This window comes from Danio rerio, chromosome 10 (genome assembly GCF_049306965.1).
Source record: "Danio rerio strain Tuebingen ecotype United States chromosome 10, GRCz12tu, whole genome shotgun sequence".
NCBI classification, from domain to species: Eukaryota; Metazoa; Chordata; class Actinopteri; order Cypriniformes; family Danionidae; genus Danio; species Danio rerio.
The window spans coordinates 21908436-21929329 of record NC_133185.1 but is presented as its reverse complement, the minus strand read 5'-3'; the positions used below and the strand labels follow the sequence as shown (position 1 = coordinate 21929329).

Genomic DNA, 20894 nt, shown 5'->3' with positions numbered 1-20894 from the left:
ATTTTAGTCGCATTATTAAAGTGCAGTACAGACATGTAAACACCTTAATCAAACTATTACCAACATGTAGGACTTTTCGCCGTGCTTTGCGACAGGATAGTCCACACACACACACACACACACACACACACACACACACACACACACACACACACACACACACACACAAACACACGGCTGTTTGACACTATTTGCACAAGTCAGTGCAGACCACAGATACCTGCATCGTAAAATGCGGAGGTTTTTTTCTTTCATTCAGTATGCGGTATGAACTTCCACTAAAACAACACTCTTCCAGCAGTTCATAGTTGCATCCAATATCTCGTTTGTCATGGGGGGCATGCATGAAAAGTTCCTGATTTAAAGTGAAAGAGCCAAACAGCACTTTAAAGTTGACAAACGAAAAAAATGAAACACCTGAAATTATATGAAACTCCGGAGTTATGTGTTATAACATGTAAAATGTAATAATATAAATAAAAAACTCATGTAAACGCCTTATTATTGTCTGAATTAGATTAAGGCAAATAATTTGATTACTGATGTCCATGTAAACATAGTAAGTGGCACCTAGCCAGGAGCGGACTGGGACTAAAAATCAGCACTGGCACTGTAGCCACACCAGCCCACAATACCACACTTACTCAGCCCCACCCACGGACACGCACATTAACATTTAGATAGACAGATATTTAAACTTTTAATGTATGTGACTGGAACAAAAACAACCCGTTCATAACAAATATACATACAGTCATTTCATTCATTCATTTTCTTTTCGGCTTAGTCCCTTTATTAATTTGGGATCGCCACAGCGGAATGAACCGCCAACTATCCCAGCATATGTTTTATGTAGCGGATGCCCTCCAAGCTGCAACCCATCACTGGGAAACCCCTAAACACACACACATTCTCATACATGCACTACGGACAATTAGGCCAACCCAATTCACCTATAGCACATGTGTTTGGACTTGGGGGAAAACCAGGAGGAAACCCACGCGAACATGCAAACTCCACACTGAAACACCAACTGACCCAGCCGAGGCTTGAACCATCAACCTTCTTGCTGTGAGGCGACAGTGCTACCCACTGTTCTGTCTTTCGAGACTATTTCAGTTAATTTTATGCATTTGGCAGCGTCTGATTTTAGAGCAATGTTATGCATTCTCTGAGCTTTTTGGCACGCTTTTCCTTTTTTACAGTCCATCTCTGACAATTAGCTTGTTGTTTGTTTGACATTCCTGCCAGATTTTGATTACATCCGTGTAACCTGTAATTGGGTCGGCCCATCTTGAAACCAGCCGGCCATTGTCGATTGGGCCAACGCTTAACATTTATTATTATTACTATTATCATCATCATCCTAATATTCGCATCTTGCAAGGGATAAAAGCTGCCTGCATGTAAAAACAATACATATACATTTTTTACATTTTTTAAAAAATAATTTAAAAAAGCATACCGGCCCAAGTTTTAAAAATGGTCCAGCCCTTCTGGCATGTGCCAGAATTGCCAGATGGCCAGTCCGCCCCTGCACCTAGCTCATCTGCAAAATAATTTGTTAAGAGATATGCAAGAGATGAAAAATAGACAATAAAAGCGCAAAGGTGGCACTGAAAAGGCCAGAATTAAAAAAGCTGAGTACATTTTTTGTTAAAACCAGCGGCAGCGGGAGTACAACAACACATAAAGACGAAGAAACGGCCTGTAAGTTAACGTAATGCTAGTTAGGGAGCAATGCAAAACAACCATGTCTGCAAACCACCGTTTATTAATCAAATGTTTGTTTGTACTCTAGCTCTAGCAGCAGAAGCCTCTTGTCCAGTTTGCTGTTAGCAGTGATGAACCAGGCCCCGTAATGTTACCAAGCACCAGTCATGAGCCCAACACACTAGAATGGGCAGGTAGGATTGAGTGAATATAAGAATTTGAATTATTAATATAACACCAACATCAAGTTTAGTTCATGAGTAGTAAAGGATAAGGTTATGGTGATGTGCCCCTCCAAATAAAGTCATGACATATTTATACATTAACAGCTCATGTGTTCATGTTGGTTACATTTAGTTTAAACTTAAATGTTAATTAATACATTAATTAAAAAGATGTACTAACAAGTAATTCAGGTAGACGTTATTCACACATGAATTCTTGTGACTCATGTTGTAGTTAAAGTTAGTTTATGGTTAGTGCATCACTCATCATTAATTCATAATAAAGTAATGTTTAGTTTACATATTAATATATCATTATTCATGAACTATTATTGTAAAGTGTTACCAAATACTGTAGCATTTTACTGTTCTTCACCGTTAAAATCTTGGCCATTTTATTTTACTGTAACCATGGATTAACCATGAGTTAAAAACATGAATACTACAACTTTACTACAATAAAATTATGGCTCATTTTTATAAAGGTCGTGTGATCATTAATTAATTAAACCTTTAATTAATTTCAATTAAGTCACTTCATCTTTAACATTCTGAGCTTCTGACCATTTCAAAAATGTACTCAATTGGAATGCTTACATGGATTATTTTCATTCTAGTGGTTACAAGAGCTCGTTAATACCATCTGAAAAAAACAACGGCGCTTAATTGATTCATGTAATTTATAATTGATGGCAAGAAACACATAGCACAGTAAATATGTATTTAGCATGACCCATCTAGAGAAAGACATTCCCATTTAACATCATTATTCCTTTCTGTCCATGCAGGGGAAAAAATAAATATGCAACAGCAGAGAGAAAATAAATTTATGCAAATCCCAAATCAAACTTTAAAAATGAATGCATCTAGAGCATGGGGCACTGCTATAAAGATGTTCTGTTATGTTTTTAGTATTATCACAATAATATGTGTTAACTGTATTATACCATGACATAATGATCCCATTGTTGCACACATTTGAATTATCTAAATGTTTGGACTCTCGTGTTAAGACAGCACTGGTCCCTTGCACTTTAGGAGATGCTAGACCTCTGGCCTTTCATATATGAACTTCAAAAAGACACAAGCACGGATGCACGCACGGATGCACGCACGAATGCACGCACACACACACACACACACACACACACACACACACACACACACACACACACACACACACACACACACACACACACACACACTAAATTTCAAACTTCTGAAATCTTCTTATAGCTGAGGAACCAGACATTCAAGTTGTTGTTTACTTACACATAATAGCCTACCACTGATATGTCTCCCTGAAGTGCTACAGTATTCTCTAACCATATAAACAAATAGTTATGTGAAATTTAAAAGGATAGTTCACATAAAAAAGAAAATGTACTTACATTTTTTTTTTACTGTCAAGTGGTTCCAAAACATTGTGTCTTTATGTTGTTGAACACATGTATTCTGAAGAAAGCTAAAAAAAATGCAGCCATTTACATAGGAAAACCAAATATTGTGGTCAATACATGTTTACAACATCTTTCTTCAAAATATCTTATTTAGCGTTGAACAGAACAACAAAAGTCAGACAGGTAAGAAACATGTAAAGAATGTAAATGATGACAAAATTTATTTTCATTTTTGCATGTGCAAATCAGCCAGATAATATGAGCCCTACCAGCATGCATACCTAGGCTATTTTTTCAGCCTACTGCTGTGATTTGACTGCTATTTGTATAACACGGTGTACCTCAGATACCATGATGAAGATTACTCGTAAATTTAATTAATTTTTTTAACAGTTTAATGGACTTGAGTCAGTGACTGACTTTATAAAAATAATTATATCCTCTTAGGTCAATCTCATTGCTAATTATTTCATTAGAGCTGGGCTAACGTTACTTCTTTTTTTGTGTGGCTGCATTTCTACTGTTAGCCACCAGAGGCTGCAGCATCACAACTAAATGACTTGTCATGTAAACCATTATCTTTACTAGGTCAACATAAATACCCAACAACACCAGCCAAATGCACCTAACTTTAGAAATTTTTGCAACCCAGTACTACTCAGTGCGGACAGACCAAGCTTTATTACCAAATGAATTAATAGTAACCACGAAGGTAAGAAATGTAAATTATTTTATCGTATATTTTAGGGGTACGCGTTTGGGAAGAGAAGAGGGCACAATACGTAACGTCACGTAATTGCGCGCTCTTGACAGACGCAGCTCACCTTGACTCCCTCACTAGCAACCGTTTCACAACATTCAAAACGGTCTGCGGCCACTTTTAAAATATGGATCTGTTTCCTCCTAAATTTAGCAAAGTGCTGGTGACACCAGACCCGCAGTACATCCCAGGGTGAGTTTAGAAGTATTTCCATAAACTGTTATTCATTCATTTATTTCTTATTTTGTTCCAATAATTGTAACGTTACTGAACTTAAAACATCAGTCTAATGAAGCATTTCTACTTCCAGTTGTCTGTGGAGGAATTGAATATAACCTGTCTGCCTGTCTGTCCAAAGTATATGTACCAACTTTAATCCACAAGATTCAAAGAATTAAACCACATTCATTTTATGGAAAGATGTTTGTTTTATTAATTTATTCTGGACTTAAAATCCTGAAAACCACAGTAGTGTGTTATTTTCTAATTCAATGTACCTGAGTTAATTATTCTGCTTATACAATTGTTACCACAAAAAAAGAGAATGTGCTGAAGTTGTATCTCAACACATTTGACAAGTTTGTGTCCTCAAACTGCTCTTGTGTGTGGGATAAGTCTCTTATGAATGCCCAATGCTTTTTGTTTTGTTTTGATTTGAATTTTGACTGTTGTAGGTTGTGAAATGACAATATGGAGCTGTAATGTGTAATATTCAGTGATAGACTGCAATATATAAGAGTGTTCTTTTCTTTTAAATTAACAGTTAATTTTATTAATCAGCAACAATTTTATTTAATTAAAAGGAACGATAAAGTGATTTATAGTGTGTTACAAAATATTTTGTATACTGTCCATCAAAGAATGCTAAAAAAATAAATATTTAACATATTGCACAAAAATATAAACAGGAAAAAAATATTTTAACATTAATAATAACATGAACATAAACAATAGTAATTGATTTTAGCAGCAAGTGGGGTATATGCACACAGACTTTTAATTTCAGCCAGCCACCCTCAGTGCTTCCTGTGAACTGTCTTTCCATTATAAAATTGCCACGTTTAAGGTCTGAATTCTTTAAAAATCAGTGATCTTCACTGCCTAATAGATATAAGATATAAAGTGTGTCTCAGACCAGACAAGAAGCACTGCATTAAATTCCATTTACCCCGCCAAGTCTTTAAAACAAGACAGTTTATTTAACCCCAGTATTTTCAATGGAGTTTCTGCTCTCATCTACTGATCCTGACAGCGCTAGCGGTTACAACATCTTTCATCTCGTTTTACACTTGAACATCTAAATTAATGCTTAAGTCTATTTAACTGAATGTATTGTACTTACATTACAACATCAATGCTGTAAAAGGAACCTTATGAAATTAAAAACAGTAACATTAAGGTTTCACTGGAAGTTTATCAAAGGCTAAAAAACACTAGCTGTGCATATAACCCATTAGAAAGGTTTTTGATGGATCATGTGGACATGAAGACTGCAGGACTGACATTTATTTTTGTGTGAAAAGCATACTTACAGGGATACATCACACTTTACAATGTGTCATTTACTTTGTTTTTAGTTTGAAAAGTTGAAAATATCAATCTGAAGAAATTCATGCACCGGGATCATTTGGGTTACTGTCATGTTCCCTTTGCATGGTTTATAAAGAGGAAACATGGGGTTATTGTGCACTGGCATTCTGTGGATTTAAAATATGTTTGGAAGAACATTTATCTAAAGATGAAAGTCATATACACCATGGAATAATTGTGAGATGTCTCATATTAAAGTGTCTAATATTAAGGTAATATCACTTTATCGTCAAGTTTTTGTAATGTTGTCAAATAATGCATAAAGTATAATATATAATTGTATAAATTAAAGGGATGGTTCTCTCAAAATTCAAAATATACTAACTATTTACCCTCAAGTGTTTCTAAACCTCAATGAGTTTCTTTTTTACTTTTAACATAAAATATGTTAGATCAAAAGATGTTTAGATAAAAACAACTGTTAGAAACCGGTAACCATTGACTCTTACTTTAGTAAGAGTAAAAAAAATTCTATTACATGTTTTCAACTTTCTTCTTTTGTGTTTAACTAAAAAAGAAAATGGGTTTGTGGGTAGTTTTGGGTGAACTGTCAGAAAATTTGAGTGCATATATGCTTAGTTGACATTGACAAATCACTATTCAAAGCTTCTGCTACTGGTTGTGTTTAGGTATGCAGGCTACTGTCCTCAGCTGAAGTATCATGTGGGCCAGACTTATGGTCAGTTGACAGCAAAGCTCCTAACTTCCCCGGAGGTATCCCACTCACAGAGGCTTGTGCTCCAAACCAGTCCTCTCTCATCCACAGAGAAGGAAACAGCATCCCGCAGTCAGATCTGGTGGAGCAGACATGGGGCAAGCAGGAACCTGGAAACTATGATCCCGGGTTACACAGGTTATTAGCAACATGGGCTTTGTCATACTTGGTGTCTACTTTGCAGCACTGTTAACTTTCTCCATATTTGTTCACTGTGCTTCAAGGTTTCGTCCCATTGCGCCAAAACTACATCTGCAAAACGTATGCAGAGACCTGTCGAGATGCTCTGTCAGAGTTCAACCAGGAGCAAGCAAAGAGACTTCACAACGCTTCTGCTGACCTGTCTTTTCCTGTCATCAACAGTGTCCCAGACTTCAGAGTAAGGTTTACAGCTCTCCTAGGCTGGGTCACCCTGTTTAATTATACATGCTAAATATCCAGTATCAAAGCAGGTCAAGTGTCACATGCCCTGTGAATAAAAGAAAGAAACGCCATTGAGAAACAAGCTCTGTAATCAGGACACCACATGATTTCAGGCAATTATCACCTCATTGTGTTAAAGCAAACTGTGAAAATCCCCTGATTCATAAGGGCACACTATCTGGGCCTTTTTCAAATGGTATTATTAAGATTATTTCACTTCCTAAAGAAAAAGATTAAGATAATTTATTCACCTACCTTGTCAAAAATAATGTTTTTTTTCCTCAGTCATGAAGAAATATGAACATAAAATAATGTAATTACATCAAACATAAACAATAAAATAAACAATTTCAATAAAATAAAAATCTAATGCACAAAATGCATCATGGAACTTGGGCAAGATAAGCTTTTGCGGTTAAATTGTTTCAAGATAATGACTCAATGCCTGTTCACACCAAGCGTGAAAAATATAAATATAACGATAAATACAGTATATGTGTCCACACAGATGAACAATAATGATCTGTTTATTTTTAGATTATCTTTTTAATTCAGCAGTATCCTCTGTAACCAGCAAGTGTCTTCAGTGTGCTACTACTGCATCTGGACATACTATTGAGTATACTATCTAATCAAACAGTAAAATTAGCATACCTGCCAACATTTGTTTCTGAAATTCCAGTAGAACGGGATTGAGGGTTGGGGGAAGTTGGGGTGGCGGTTTGTGTTTGCCTGAATAACAGAGTTGAGAACCGGCTTAATGACTGCACTGTGGGATCGGAAACTATATTAAAGTTGGCTACCTGGGGTTGTTGTTTCATGCTGTACCAAATAGCTGATGACTTGAGGGGGGTGTGAATTGACAGGAGTTTTCTGGGAGAAATAGCAAAATGGGAGGGTGGCGGGAAATGGGTCTGAAATACGGGAAACTCCTGGGAAAGATAGGGGTGTTGGCAGATATGCATTCTTGGTAATTAAAAAATAAAATAAAATTTTCAAAGAAGCTAACACTAAGACACTTAAACTAGCACTGGATTTCTGTGGTACTTCTGTAATTTAATTTGCCAGTATGAATTTCATAACTTTTTTTATCATTATTTTCCATGGTATAATTATTTGTTTACAGGAGTCATTATCTTTAAATAATATTTTAAGAGAGGACTTACCAGCAAGCAGTGTGCTTCTCGGCAGTGTCTTCTGACTCTGTCTTTAAATTGCGCAAGCCCTTTCATTTTCATTTTGACTGACTTTCCGGGATTTGTCATTCATCAGCTTGGAAAAAATCATTCTTAAAGTGATCCCAATGATATCATTCCTTTGTGTTTTAATCATTCTATTTGTGGTGTGAACTATGCTATTTAACACTGAACTATTTTTAGAACTATATCATTAACTTTATAGTTATCATGCTTGGTGTGAATAGGCCTTTATTCGTCATTTGGAGCCATTTGAAAACTACATTCTGGAAGTCCAATTTATCTTTATTTCTATAGTGCCTTGTCAATCCAATTTTGAGAGTTGAATATGTGGGGACAACTGAAATCTGCTCTAATGAGAACACTACTGGATTCAGTATTCCATTATGCATTCCTAGTTTAATCTATGAGATTTGTGAGAGTTTCATATGTTAAGAACAGTATTGTATAAAAGTTTTTTGACATAATTAAAAATACACACATAATTTAAACATGATGGTTGAACCTAATTTTTGTCCTTTTTTGCAGCCTAGACGATCGAACAGCCCTCTGATAGCCCTTTCTAAAGATCCTGCTCCATACAAGGCCCCTGACCCTTGGAAGCCACCAGGCTCACCGTACTTCATGGAGGACAGTAGCCCACATAAGTATTTCATCTCAGGTTAGCCAGATCACTGTACACTGAAAAAAAATTATTCAAAGATGATTCTTTGGATTTACTCAATTTTTTTATGTTAAGTGGTTGTAAACAATTTATTTGGGCTGAATTTAAACAAACAAATTAAGTTGAACATTATTAAACTTAATTTGTTTGTTTAAATTCACCACAAATAAATTGTTTGCAACAGTTCTGCATGCAACACTTTTTTCAGTGAGGATAGCAAATCATTGTATAAATGCACTGTAAATGTAAAGGCGCAAACACATTTCCCTGACATTTCCTTGACATACTTGTTTCATTTATGTTGTTTATTTACGTAAATATTTTAAAAACATAAAAATAACTTTATGCTTGCAACAAAAGATTCCCTAATGGTTATTTTTCGATTCGTTTGTAACCATAAATAACACACCCTGAGAAAACCGAATCACCCAATAGGAAAACCATGCCAACACACGGAGAAAATGCACTCTCTGCACAGAAATGCCAACTGGCCCAGCCAGGACTCGAACCAGCAACCTTCTTGCTGTAAAGTGACAGTGCTAACCACTAAGCCACCGTGCCACCTTAATAGATATTTTTTTTGAATTAATCTGTTTTTTTATTTAGAATAACTAATAAGTAATATATTTATGATATTACCGTGTATAAATCATCTTTTATGAGTCCTGATTAATTTGACTAACATTCTCAGCACATTCTGAGCCATAAATTGTTAGCTTGAAATTAGCTCTACATTTCACACCATTGTGTAACAAATGTTCTTTCGACAGGTTTTACTGGTTATGTCCCCAAAGCCCGGTTTCTCTTTGGTACTGGATATCCTACCATCACCAATAAGGCATTGATCCAGTTTAGCAAGGAAATGAAGGCAGGTCCGGCATCTTTGCAGAAATATAGCCTGCAGGAGGAGGATTCCTCCAACTTACCTCTGATACCCACAATATACCCCTCCAAAACAGGTCTCCTGCCATCCTACACAGGCCACATACCAGGTCAGTGAAGATAGTCATATATTAGCAGAAATTGTGCTGTTATAGAGCAAAATAAATCTGTCACTTTATGTCAACAGGGTACAGATTTCAGTATGGCCATACATTTGGGAAACTCACCCATAATGCTCTGGGTCACACTGCTTCACAGAAGAACGCAGGGGCAATTAGGCTGAGCTGAAGGTCTAACAGTTCACACACAACTCACCTAAAGACAATTAAAGTAATATGGTCAACATGTTGATTTACCATTGTCATGTATTGTCAGATTCACCATACTGACTTTAAAGTGCTGGAATTTGTGTGGTTTAATATTGGCATGTAAATGATCAACAACTTTTGATTCTGTAAACTACAGAAATGCAATTTGTTTCAAATTATATTCATTTAACAAACACTTTCAATTCAAATCACACAAAACAAACACTGATGACTCAACAAATCTTTATTATCACAAGGGTTCAATCAGGCACAACTTCATCAGGAAATAAGAAAAAAAATATGTTAAAACACTCAAAATCAAACTGTTAATGAACTCTTTTTTGGTATCACTAACATCACGGGTCACACTTGGACAAATGTATTTATCAACAAATATCACTACTTCATTAAAGCAGCAAAACACAGTATAAGTACTCAGCATGCACTTTTGATCAAAGAAAATAGCAATATTTAGTAGATTTTATTGTGCAAAATTGCAATAAAACCAGCGGCTGTAATTTACTGAATACTGAAAATGTTAAATTATTGTTTTGTCATGCTTAGATATTTAAGCAGTTGTATCATGCGTGGAAATTAATTTTCTGTTATAGAAATGATTTCAAACAGACCATGAGGAAATTTACCTTTCATAAAGCCACATAGTTCAACAGGAGAAAGGATATGACCAGAATTACAATGACCTGAGACAGAGATAAAGTGCAGGGGCTGTTGGGTAAACCCCTCTGGGGACCTCAACTCCAGTTTTGTGCTTAATTGTTAAAAGATTATGTCTGTCTTTGTTATATACTGTGTACTATTACTTTAGCTATGTTAAAAATTCAATCTAAAAAACCTTCATCACACCATGGCTTACAGTTTAGAGGTGAATATTTTGGTACTTTTAAAGACTAAGTTATAATACAAATTCACCTGATTGGTAAATCACTAAGGCAACATTCTGTCCAGAAACGAAATTGGTGCAATTGCATTTTACACTGGAGCATTTCTTGACTATATTATGAATCAGGCATGTCTAAACTCGGTCCTGGAGGGCCGGTGTCCTGCAAAGTTTAGTTTCAACCCCAATCAGACTCACCTGGGCTAGCTAATCAAGCTCTTACTAAGCTTTCTAGAAACATCCTTGCAGATGTGTTGAGGCTAGTTGGAGCTAAAAATCTGCAGGACACCGGTCCTTAAAGTGTTTGAACACCCCTGTTATAAATAATAACGGAAAAAAGAGTGAACTTTATTTATTGATGTGGATTATTTACTAATAATTCAACGGCCCGCAGTCAATTATTTCACCTAGTGTACAGTACATGTATACTATTGTTACCAAACTTAAAGACTCTATCCAGCTTATTTATTTCAAAATATTTTTTAGGGTTTGACTCTTAAAATTTTCTTTGTAGGATTAGATTAATTTCCCATGGATAGTATTTCATTACTCAGTTGCTAATTCCAAAACATTTCAGAGTTTATAATGGATATTTGATCCTCCGATAAAAGAGAGAGTGATTTATGTGTAAATTACCTGAGTCTCTGGGTTTTCAACAGTACTGGTAGTTGTTGCAACTGAATTGCAAAGTAGATTTTTCGTTCTAAAACTACATTATTGATAAAGTCACGAGGCAGCACTGAAAGCACGTCCCTCTGCAAGAGAAGGCATATCTGTAATGTATGTATGCGTGCTTGTATGGGAGATAGAGTGGGAAAAGGAGAGTAGGTATCATAAAAATACAGAATTACAGGAAGTAATTATTCATTTTTATACTATTGTGTAATATATTTATTTGCTTGGTCAGGATGTTTGTGTGTAAGAATCTTTAAAATAATTGAAAAAATCTGGCAGAAGTTTGGTGGAACGTTATTATCAGCAAAACCTGCCAGGAACTACTTTAGCTGTGAATTATCTTGAAAACAATCACAAACCTTAGCATTTGATTCTGATCAACCAATCAGAATCAAGCCTTTAATAGCCCCATATTATAAAGTTAAAATGTCCTTCAGCTGATTTGAATTTTGAATTAGTTGTGCCAATATTCCTTGGGAGCACTTTAGAGGTAATATTTCATCCTTATCTGCTGCATGTGTCTCTGTCATGGTTACTGCTCTGGCCATTTTCTTGTCCACACTGACTGAGCAAACAGATCCACTTTTGATGCACCAAGCTTCAGCCATTCTGATGGCCTCCTGGAGGAGAACAAATGTCTTAATATAAAAACAACCAAAGATAACACAGTAAATTCATCAGAACTTTTAAGAAATCACAACTACCAACCTAGTAAGATTTTTTTGGGACTTTTCAGGCCAAACTGGCGTTTTAGAGACTCCAGAGCCAAAGAGTCTGGCCCATTTTAGCTCACTCAAGTGTTTATCCTCCAGAAGACTTGAAGATTGGGCCATTTCACTGTTTTGCTTTTCAGCTGCTTCATCTTCTTTCTTCTGTATTACACACTGTGTCTCTTTAAATCTGGCCATTTTGCTGGCATCACTGTGACCTGTTGCACTCTTGCTGGTTGTCTGGATAGAGCTCATCTGAAGGATTTGAGCTGACTGGGCTAGAAGGTGATGAGATAGGGATCCTCTTTGTTTTGATTTTTCCTTACATTGAAGGTTAGTTTGGAATGGAAGGTGGAGGTCAAATGGAAGCAGGGAAAGTGGCTGCAGCAAAAGAAGCATTTCCTGGAAAAGTGGTCCATAAGTGGGCCCCTGGGCCAGAGCTAAGAATCCCCATTGGTAGTAGTGTTCTGTAACAACATCTTGGAAAGAACCGAGTATAAAAATCATAAGTATCTGGACAGAGATAACAAACATATTCTTTTCACCTCTAAATATTATAATGCAGTACCTACCAATGGAAGTGTATAAATGATGGATCCAGAACTCCAACGCACGCAAACTGCAGAGCGATACATTCATTAGATATCTTTACTTTGGAAGTATTTTTACAAATGTATTCAGTTTTTGACCTACTTTAGCAGATCTGTGAAGAAAACACTGAGCCGCTTGTGACTTGGTATATGGGAACATCTTTTTACAACAGACACCAAGCTGTCAGGCAGTCGGGTAGATGAGCCTATGAAGATATAAACATTGAAAATGATTAAAAAATGAGCAGTGTCCAAATACAACTGCAAGTAGAAACGGTCTGCGCTGTTTTCTTCAGACTGGATGATAAATCTAGTTCTGGTTCGCTAAAGTAGTGTATTCGGTAAAATAAAAGTTTGCAAAAATTCTAACTAGTAATAAAAAATAATTATATATTTAGTTGAAGTCAGAATTATTAACCCCCCTTTAATTTTTTTTAGTTTTTTAACTATTTCAAAATGATGTTTAACAGAGCAAAAAAAGTCACAGTATGTCTGATAATATTTTTTGTTGAGCAGAAAGTCTCATTTGATTTAGTTTGGCTCGAATAAAAGCCGTTTTTAATTTTTAAACACCATTTTAAGGACAAAATGATTAGCCCCTTTAAGCTATATTTTTTCCATTGTCTACAGAACAAATTATCGTTATACAATGACTTGCCTAATTACCCTAACCTGCCTATTACCCTAAGTAATCTAGTTAAGCCTATAAGTGTCACATTAAGCTGTATAGAAGTGTCCTGAAAAATATCTAGTCAAATATTATTTACTGTCATCATGGCAAAGATAAAATAAATCAATTATTAGAAATCAGTTATTAAAACTATTATGTTTAGAAATGTGTTGAAAAAACCTCTGTTAAAAAGAAAATGGGGAAAAATAAACAGGGGGGCTAATAATACAGGGGGGCTAACAATTCTGACTTCAACTGTACATATACTGGTCATTGGGTGAAAAAGTATTGAACACATCATCAATATATTTTAAAAGGAGCTGTTGACATGAAAGTGACCCAGATTTTGTAGTCATTGGCTAATATTCATTAACACTGATGAGGAGCATGGTTGCTAAATAACTACTGGGAGATTTCAGCTGCTGTTTGGGTTTTCCACGTTTTTTTGCAATTTTTTTTTTTTTTATAAAAAGCTTAAACATGTCTTCATGCACTGTAAAAATTATTTTTGCTAAATTATTGCAAACTATTTATTTGGGTTGAATTTAAACAATTCAGCACAAATAAATTGTTTACAACCACTTAGCTTAAAAAAGTTAAATCCAAGAAATCACCTTTGAATATTTTTTTTTAGGTTGATCAATACTTTTCCCTGTGTCATTTCATTTTCTAAACAAATTAATTTTGTTTTCTTTGTATGCATGGATTAATTGCTACTGAGATCTGGTGAAAAATTGAGTTCAACAGAAACTTTATAGGAATACATTTTATTTCTGTGAAAAATGGTGACATGTTCAATACGTATTTTTCTCTCTATGTATTTCTATGCATATGCCACTGTACAATCTCCATTAAACTATTTTTGAGTCTGAGTAGCAAGCAAGGCTACTACCATCTAGAACCCCTCATAAACTTTTGAGGGCACTTTGAAAGTAAAGTTATTTTACTTGGTTTTCATCTGAATGGCTCCCACAGACCTGGTTGTGCCGTGGCCTCAATGACGTTCCATAGTTTGTTACGTCTTTGTCCAATAATCAAATCCAATGTATAGGCTTTTAAACCATCTTGAAGGATGTTCTGGATTCTGGGGTAAAGCTGTTTAAGGACAAGATGGTTGATAGTGGAGCACAGTAAACTATTTCCTAGTCTGATCTGGAAAAAAAAGACAAAGCAAGTCTTCAGTCTTCAGGTTCAAACAACACAATATTTATTTATTTATTTATTTATTTATTTATTTATTTATTTATTTATTTATTTATTTATTTATTTATTTATTTATTTTTGTTATGGACATATTATGTCAATATAATTGTTAAACTGCAACATCTTGACCTTTATCACTTGCTGTACTGTCAAAAGAAAAGCTTTTCATAGCCTTCAAACAAAAATAGATTTTCCTGTTTTTTGACTGGCAGTCTAATTTGCCCCCATAGGTATTATCATTGATGCATCTTTCCAGGATATTTTAACCCACTTTCCTCTTTATTTAAAAAAAAAATCTTCTTTGACCATCGATACTACCTTTTCTTCTGGATCTCGTCTTGAGTTAAAGTGTGCTGTTATATCATTCACTGCCAAACTCACAGCTTTCAACATACCTGCAGAATAATGGAAAGACGTGGAATATTTTAATTTATTAACACATTCTAATGATCAACAGTGTTTCTAATTTATAAATATTTCAACTGAATTTGGCAAATGCGTAAATGTAAACGCATACAATATTTGAGTTATTTTGCTGTTAATAAAACCAATGAAGAGTAAGAACAACTGCAAATAAAGCTGCATAAAAGCTTCTAAAGAATAAACATATAGTGGTACACACATTTGTGATCACAGAGAAACACACACACAAACATGGCGAGTGTTTTAGCCAATCTAAGGCACTGAGATTTATAAGTAGGTCACATTTTTCCCTTCAGGGAAGCAGAGGCAATGCTGCAGAGATCCACTCTGTATCTTTCTTTAACAGGAGGGATTTTTTGCCTTCAACAGCAGCTCTAGACAGAATTGTACTTTGCTTTTCTGAAATATTTTCTGCTTTGGCCATTTCTGTGCAGTACATGCTGCTAAAAAAATGTGCACAAAATCAGGGTAGAATGCAAAAAAAAAAATGCAGGATCTGATTATTTATCATCTCACTTCTCTTGTGAAGAAGATCTATTGAAAGTAGATCTGAAGGGTCTTCTGGTGAGAGACTGAACTGCTCAGGGGGGTTGTCAGTCATAGAGAATGAGTCACCATGTTGATGTTCCCTCATAACACCTGCAGAGATGCGAAAGCTAGAATAAATTATTGTAATAATATATAACCCTAAAGGGAGAGTTGAATAGTGAAATAGAGAAGAAAATTATATCATTGTTTACTACTTTCTTCTGTTAAACACACACAAAAAAGATATTTTGAAGAAGGCTATAGAAGCCTGTATCCATTTATACCTACTGTATTTGTTTTTCCTACTATGGAAGTTGACAGGTTTTCAGCTTTTAACCGAAAGAAACCTTTGGAACCATTTGAGGGTGAAAAAATTTCGATTTTTATGGGGTCAATTGTCCCTTTAAGTTTCACATAACAAATTCATTCTTACCAACTTGCTGAAGTATTCAAATTGTTCTAATATGCACATGATACATGGATATTTTAGATCACCACACAGAGAAAAAGTAATATAGGTACAAACTTACAAGGTGACTCTTTTGGCCCAAAGATGTGGTAAGTATTGGTGGTGACATCTTCATTGGATTTCCATCCAGTGGTGGACAGAGAGATGAGGGAGTTAATAGAGGTTAAGGAGGTGACTGAAGTGATGGCAGGGGAGGAGCTTTGATGTAAAGAATGAGATGCATCTGGCGAACATGTAGTCTCCTTTTTTAGTACTGAATTAGTCTGTGTTTGTACAAGGGGCATCTGCTCAGCAAGACAATTCTCAGAACCCCTTTGTCCAGAATATAATTGTTTTTGGCTTAATAATGTTTGACTTGAGCAGGGCTTTGGACTATCATCGGATTGCTCCGGAGTTCTTGATCTTCTATTCTGACTCATAAGTGGATTTCTATTCATCAAGTCCTGGTGAATGAGCCCCAGCAGGGTGCAGGGCTGAGTACATGGGGGGCAATTATTGGGCAAAATAGGACTTGATGTGCAGGTAGAACAAGTGTCTGAACTGGTCACTGCTTCCAGATAGATAGTAGAGGAGCTATCGAGAGAAGAAGGTTGCAAATGGTAGGGAGTTGCCTTGCTTTTGCATGCTTTGGATGGCCCAGGGTTGCTGTATTTGTGGCTGATGTACTGATTAAGAAGGGACCCAAGTGCCTTGCTCTGTTGCTTTCCTGAGGGTGCCTGAAGCACAAAGGGTTGGATGGGGAGAAAGTTGGGCCTTTGTGCTTTAGTGTATCGCACAACTTCTGGAGATGAAGCACATGCACCTATAGACACAGGGAAAATGTGTGGATAACTATTGCAGTTAGCCTGTAAAAGCAAGGACTAAATAATCTTCATAATACTCCTTACCTTGTGGAGTGGAGTAAATACAGCTGTCAGCACTCGTATTTGTTATCATCTCTGAGTCAAGCTGTTTCTGGATGGAGGTGATCTCATGGATGAAACTTGAACTTGATGGATCATCTGTGGTCAATTTTAAATAAGATTCTCCAATTCCTTTCTTACAACTGGCAATTTCTGCAAAAGAGGTGGCATGTTGCCTAGACGAAGGTGAAGATAAGCCTGTGTCTAAATGGCAGGGGCAGCTGTTTTGTAAGGCTCCCAGTGTTGATAAGGTACATTTATGGCTGCCAATCCAGCTCTGAGACTGAGGAGTCTTCAAAGAATTACGATTATCCTTTTCTCTGGAGGCAGCCTGACAGGGTTTCATTCTCTCTTTTGTTGGTTTAGTTTGGTCCTTTGAGGCATGTTTGGAATTCTTCATTTGAATGTTCCCATCACTCTGAAAAAGTTTAAATGTTTTAGTTTCACAATTATAATTTACAAGATTTATGTATATGTAACCGTATATGGCTATCTAATCTATGAACAATATATCTGTTACACCTTAATAACCTAAAGCAATGGTCTCAATCTCAATTCCTGGAGGGCCACAGCTCTGTTTAATAGTCTCTAGTAGTCTTGAACACCTTGATTATTTGGATCTGCTGTGTTTGATTAGGTTTGGAGCAAAACTGTGCAGAGCTGCGGCCCTCCAGGAATCTGAGGCCAACGCCCTAAAGGGTTAGATCATCCAAAAATGAAAATTTAGTTAATAACTGAATGTCATTCCAATGGGTGTACTGTACGTCATGTGCGTCCTGTCGGTAAATGTGAACGCATGCCTTATACTGACAATAAGCAGAAGAAACTGTTGAATGAATTTGTTGTATTTGCTTTATGTGTGCACAAATCTGTTCTTGTAGCTTTTTTTATTGGACGAGTTGGGAACCGTGCTCTCAGATTTCATCTAAAACATCTTAATTTGTGTTCTAAAGATGAATGAAAGTCTTACTTTTTTTCAGTGACACAAAGGTGTGTAATTATTAACATCATTTTCATTTTTGGATGAACTAACACTTTAAGCAAAACCATAAATCGTATAGTTACCATGAGTATAGTATGGTGATGGTTAAATACCTGATGTTCACTTTGGTCAGCCTTCCGCATCTCTCTTTTCTCTTCCTCTGAATGTTCAAAGAGGAAATATTCAGAAGGTGGAGAACAGCTTCCCTGGCTTTGAGTCTCAGAAAAACTGGTCAAAGAGGACCAAGGTGGGCTAGGTGAAGACTGGGATGATAGGTCACACGTCACCAGTTTATAGTAATTCTGAGTGGAACCTGCTAAACGTGCCTGACTCTGCAGACACAAGGTAAGGTCAGACATTTCTATTGATGGAATGGATTCAGAGTTTGATGGAAAGATGTTGCAGTTTGGATCAATGTTGTGAGATGACCAACTGGGCAAAGGTTTTGAACTGTCTTGTAACACTGTACATGGTCCACCAACAGGACTATCTAGGTTAAATGGAGCAGCCGGAACGGCATTGTTGGTTTTGTTGTAGATGGCACTGAAGTTAACTAGTACTCCATCTGAACTGTTGCAGGAAGAGTCAGTGATATAGTCTGTTTGGTTTTGACTAATGGATTTGATAAGGTTTTCAGTTGGAGGACAGCAATGATCAGGTTCCTCAAGAGAATGATTGCTAAAGTGTTCCTCATCTCCCCAATCCTGTTCATCACAGTCCATTAATACAGGGGTTCCTTTGCTATCACTGCAACCTTGATCTTTGTTTTCTTTGGCTTGGCTCGAAGGATCCATACTACCTTGAGTAACGTTTCCTTGTAGTTGAAGGGATGACCCTTCATGGTACTTGTGCAAGTTGTCCCCATCTGAGTCCTCATCCTCTTCATCCTCATTCACTTCTGCTTCAGGGATGAAGAGGTTTTGCCATCTGGGAGTACATCTACGATGCAATGCCTCTTTTTTAAGCGGAGGACTGGTCAATGGAGAGTCCTCTGACAAAACCCAAAGCATTGGGGATGATTCATATCCTCTTGAATTTTCAGTCCCCTTCTTATCTGCTCTTTCTGTTGAACTCGACTTGCTGATGTGATTTAGACAGCCAAAGTCAAGAGCTTCCCTTGGAAGATTGCCTCTCTCAGGTAATGATAAACTGTGGGTCAAATTCAAAGAGCGTGGCCGCCTGGATGTCTGTACCAAGTTACATAGGTGCCACCCAAAAGACTGGCCGTGGATGCGGCACACAATCAGAGTTTCTCCTGACTTTGGGGAGACGTCCATTTTCTAAGCACCAGCACTTCAACCTTCAAATCAGTCCTTGCATGACAGGATGGCTAAGTGACATAAACAGCGTGAACACAAGCATCAGCAGAATCTCTTGTAACCTCAGATGCCTGCATTTTTATTGCTTTCAAGACAGATTCTGAAGAAGAAAATAAAAATGTAGCGGATTAGCTATAAAATTCTTTCATATGCATTCTTTATCAAACATAAATCCTCTTTGCAAAACAAATGACACATATTGGTCTAGATGCCTTGACAAATGAAGTTGAATTATGAAGTTTTTAAATTAGACTACTTGTACCTAAAGATGATTAACCCCTTGAAAGAATGTTTGACTTCCTGTTTGTTTCAGTTATTTTTATATTGAACCAATCATTTTCTGTCATTACAGTGCCAGTACAATGCCATTACAGTAACACTTTCTACATTTAGATAACACTGGGTAGAAGATTACTTAGTAATGTGCTTTTCTCACAGAAACTGTAGGCACTTTAAACCTGAACACGCAATCACATTTGACTTATTTTGCTTGCTTCTAGATTCAACTGTCCCCAAACTATAACTAATTAAAACAAACACAGTTATTTAAAAGATGCTGAGCATTTTATTTGTAGATCCCAGCACCACAATTCTCTGTTTGGTTAACAGTAAATGAAGACCCTGTGGTCAAGCTGTTAAACACGGACAACTGCATCAACTCACCCATCCGTGAAGCCCCATCAATCCTAGAGCCAGCACAGAGTCACTCTCATTCTGTCTGCACTGCCAGTAACTGGAGCAAACACACCGCCTGGCCACAACCTAATGCTCCACATCCACTCAGCAGAGTCTAAGCAAAGAAAATTAAAAAAAATAGGAAACGGGTAACATCTCTCATATAGTTCCTGTTTAATCCCACTTCTTTCTGCTCTGCACTCCTCGGCTCATGAGCTTCTCTCAGCCTCCCTCCTCCTCCTGCTCCAGCCCAGCGGTTCTGAGCCCCACAGTCCTATAGCAACAGCATCACAGACCCCACTGAGCATGCTCAGATCTTTGTTGTTGAGGGATCATATTTGAGGGGATGGCAGATTTGCCTCTGCTCTCAGCATGGGGGGGATTGAACACTGACTCATACTAAAAAGACGACTTGGAATTTAAAAACTGAGATCCTCTGTGAGAAACTAGGTTAAAAATGAAACATCTCTCGCATAGAAAAGATGATAGAAAGACTTTGGTCACAGAACTAGTTCGCTTCTATTCAATCATTTTCATATTTATATTACTTCAATTGTTCCAAACAGGAGATATTTTGAAGACTATGCTTGTTTCTCTTTTCTGTACGATTACAATGGACACACACACACACACACACACACACACACACACACACAAAAGCAATTTTAAAGTGTCTTCTAAGCAATTATGAGGAACAAGTCATTATTTATTGATAAGTCTTCTTTCCACCGAGCTGTAAATCTGTTTTTAGTTATAATTTATGTATCACACACACATTCCAAAAGGCACAAACTAAACATCAAAAACATGTCATAAAATACATCAGAAATTCTAATTAATCTGATGTCAGTTGACTACCTCAAAACGACATCTAATTGACATCCAACATTGGCATAAAAAAAAGTTTATAAATGGGTAGCAGGACTGTGCTCTAATGGATTTTGGACATGTTTTTTTTTGGACGCCAATGTTAGA

The 20894-nt window shown here is 36.5% G+C and overlaps 2 protein-coding genes across 4 annotated transcripts; one reads left to right on the top strand and one right to left on the bottom strand.

Moving 5' to 3' along the window:
• Positions 1-3979: 3979 nt before the first annotated feature.
• cimip2b (ciliary microtubule inner protein 2B) lies at positions 3980-10397 on the top strand. 3 transcript variants are annotated; one of them, XM_073913436.1, is made up of 7 exons: positions 3980-4049; positions 6317-6366; positions 6454-6540; positions 6627-6781; positions 8550-8682; positions 9456-9677; positions 9755-10397. In XM_073913436.1, the coding sequence occupies exons 3-7, from the start codon at positions 6522-6524 to the stop codon at positions 9853-9855; spliced, it is 630 nt and encodes a 209-aa protein (XP_073769537.1). In that variant the 5' UTR covers positions 3980-4049; positions 6317-6366; positions 6454-6521; the 3' UTR covers positions 9856-10397. The 3 variants fall into 3 exon arrangements, with proteins under 3 accessions (XP_073769537.1, XP_073769536.1, NP_001076489.2); XM_073913435.1 differs by lacking the exon at positions 3980-4049 and adding an exon at positions 4160-4289; NM_001083020.3 differs by lacking the exon at positions 3980-4049 and adding an exon at positions 4171-4289 and having other exon boundaries at positions 6317-6540; positions 9755-9916.
• Positions 10102-20253, bottom strand: LOC101886642 (AP-4 complex accessory subunit RUSC2). The gene is made up of 11 exons (XM_005155654.6): positions 19908-20253; positions 18039-19344; positions 16929-17361; positions 16103-16843; positions 15561-15683; positions 14940-15016; positions 14396-14570; positions 12852-12954; positions 12731-12777; positions 12157-12637; positions 10102-12068 (listed from the first exon to the last, which is right to left on the bottom strand). Exons 2-11 carry the CDS (start codon positions 19200-19202, stop codon positions 11981-11983), a joined length of 3432 nt encoding a protein of 1143 aa, XP_005155711.1. The 5' UTR covers positions 19203-19344; positions 19908-20253; the 3' UTR covers positions 10102-11980.
• Positions 20254-20894: the final 641 nt, after the last annotated feature.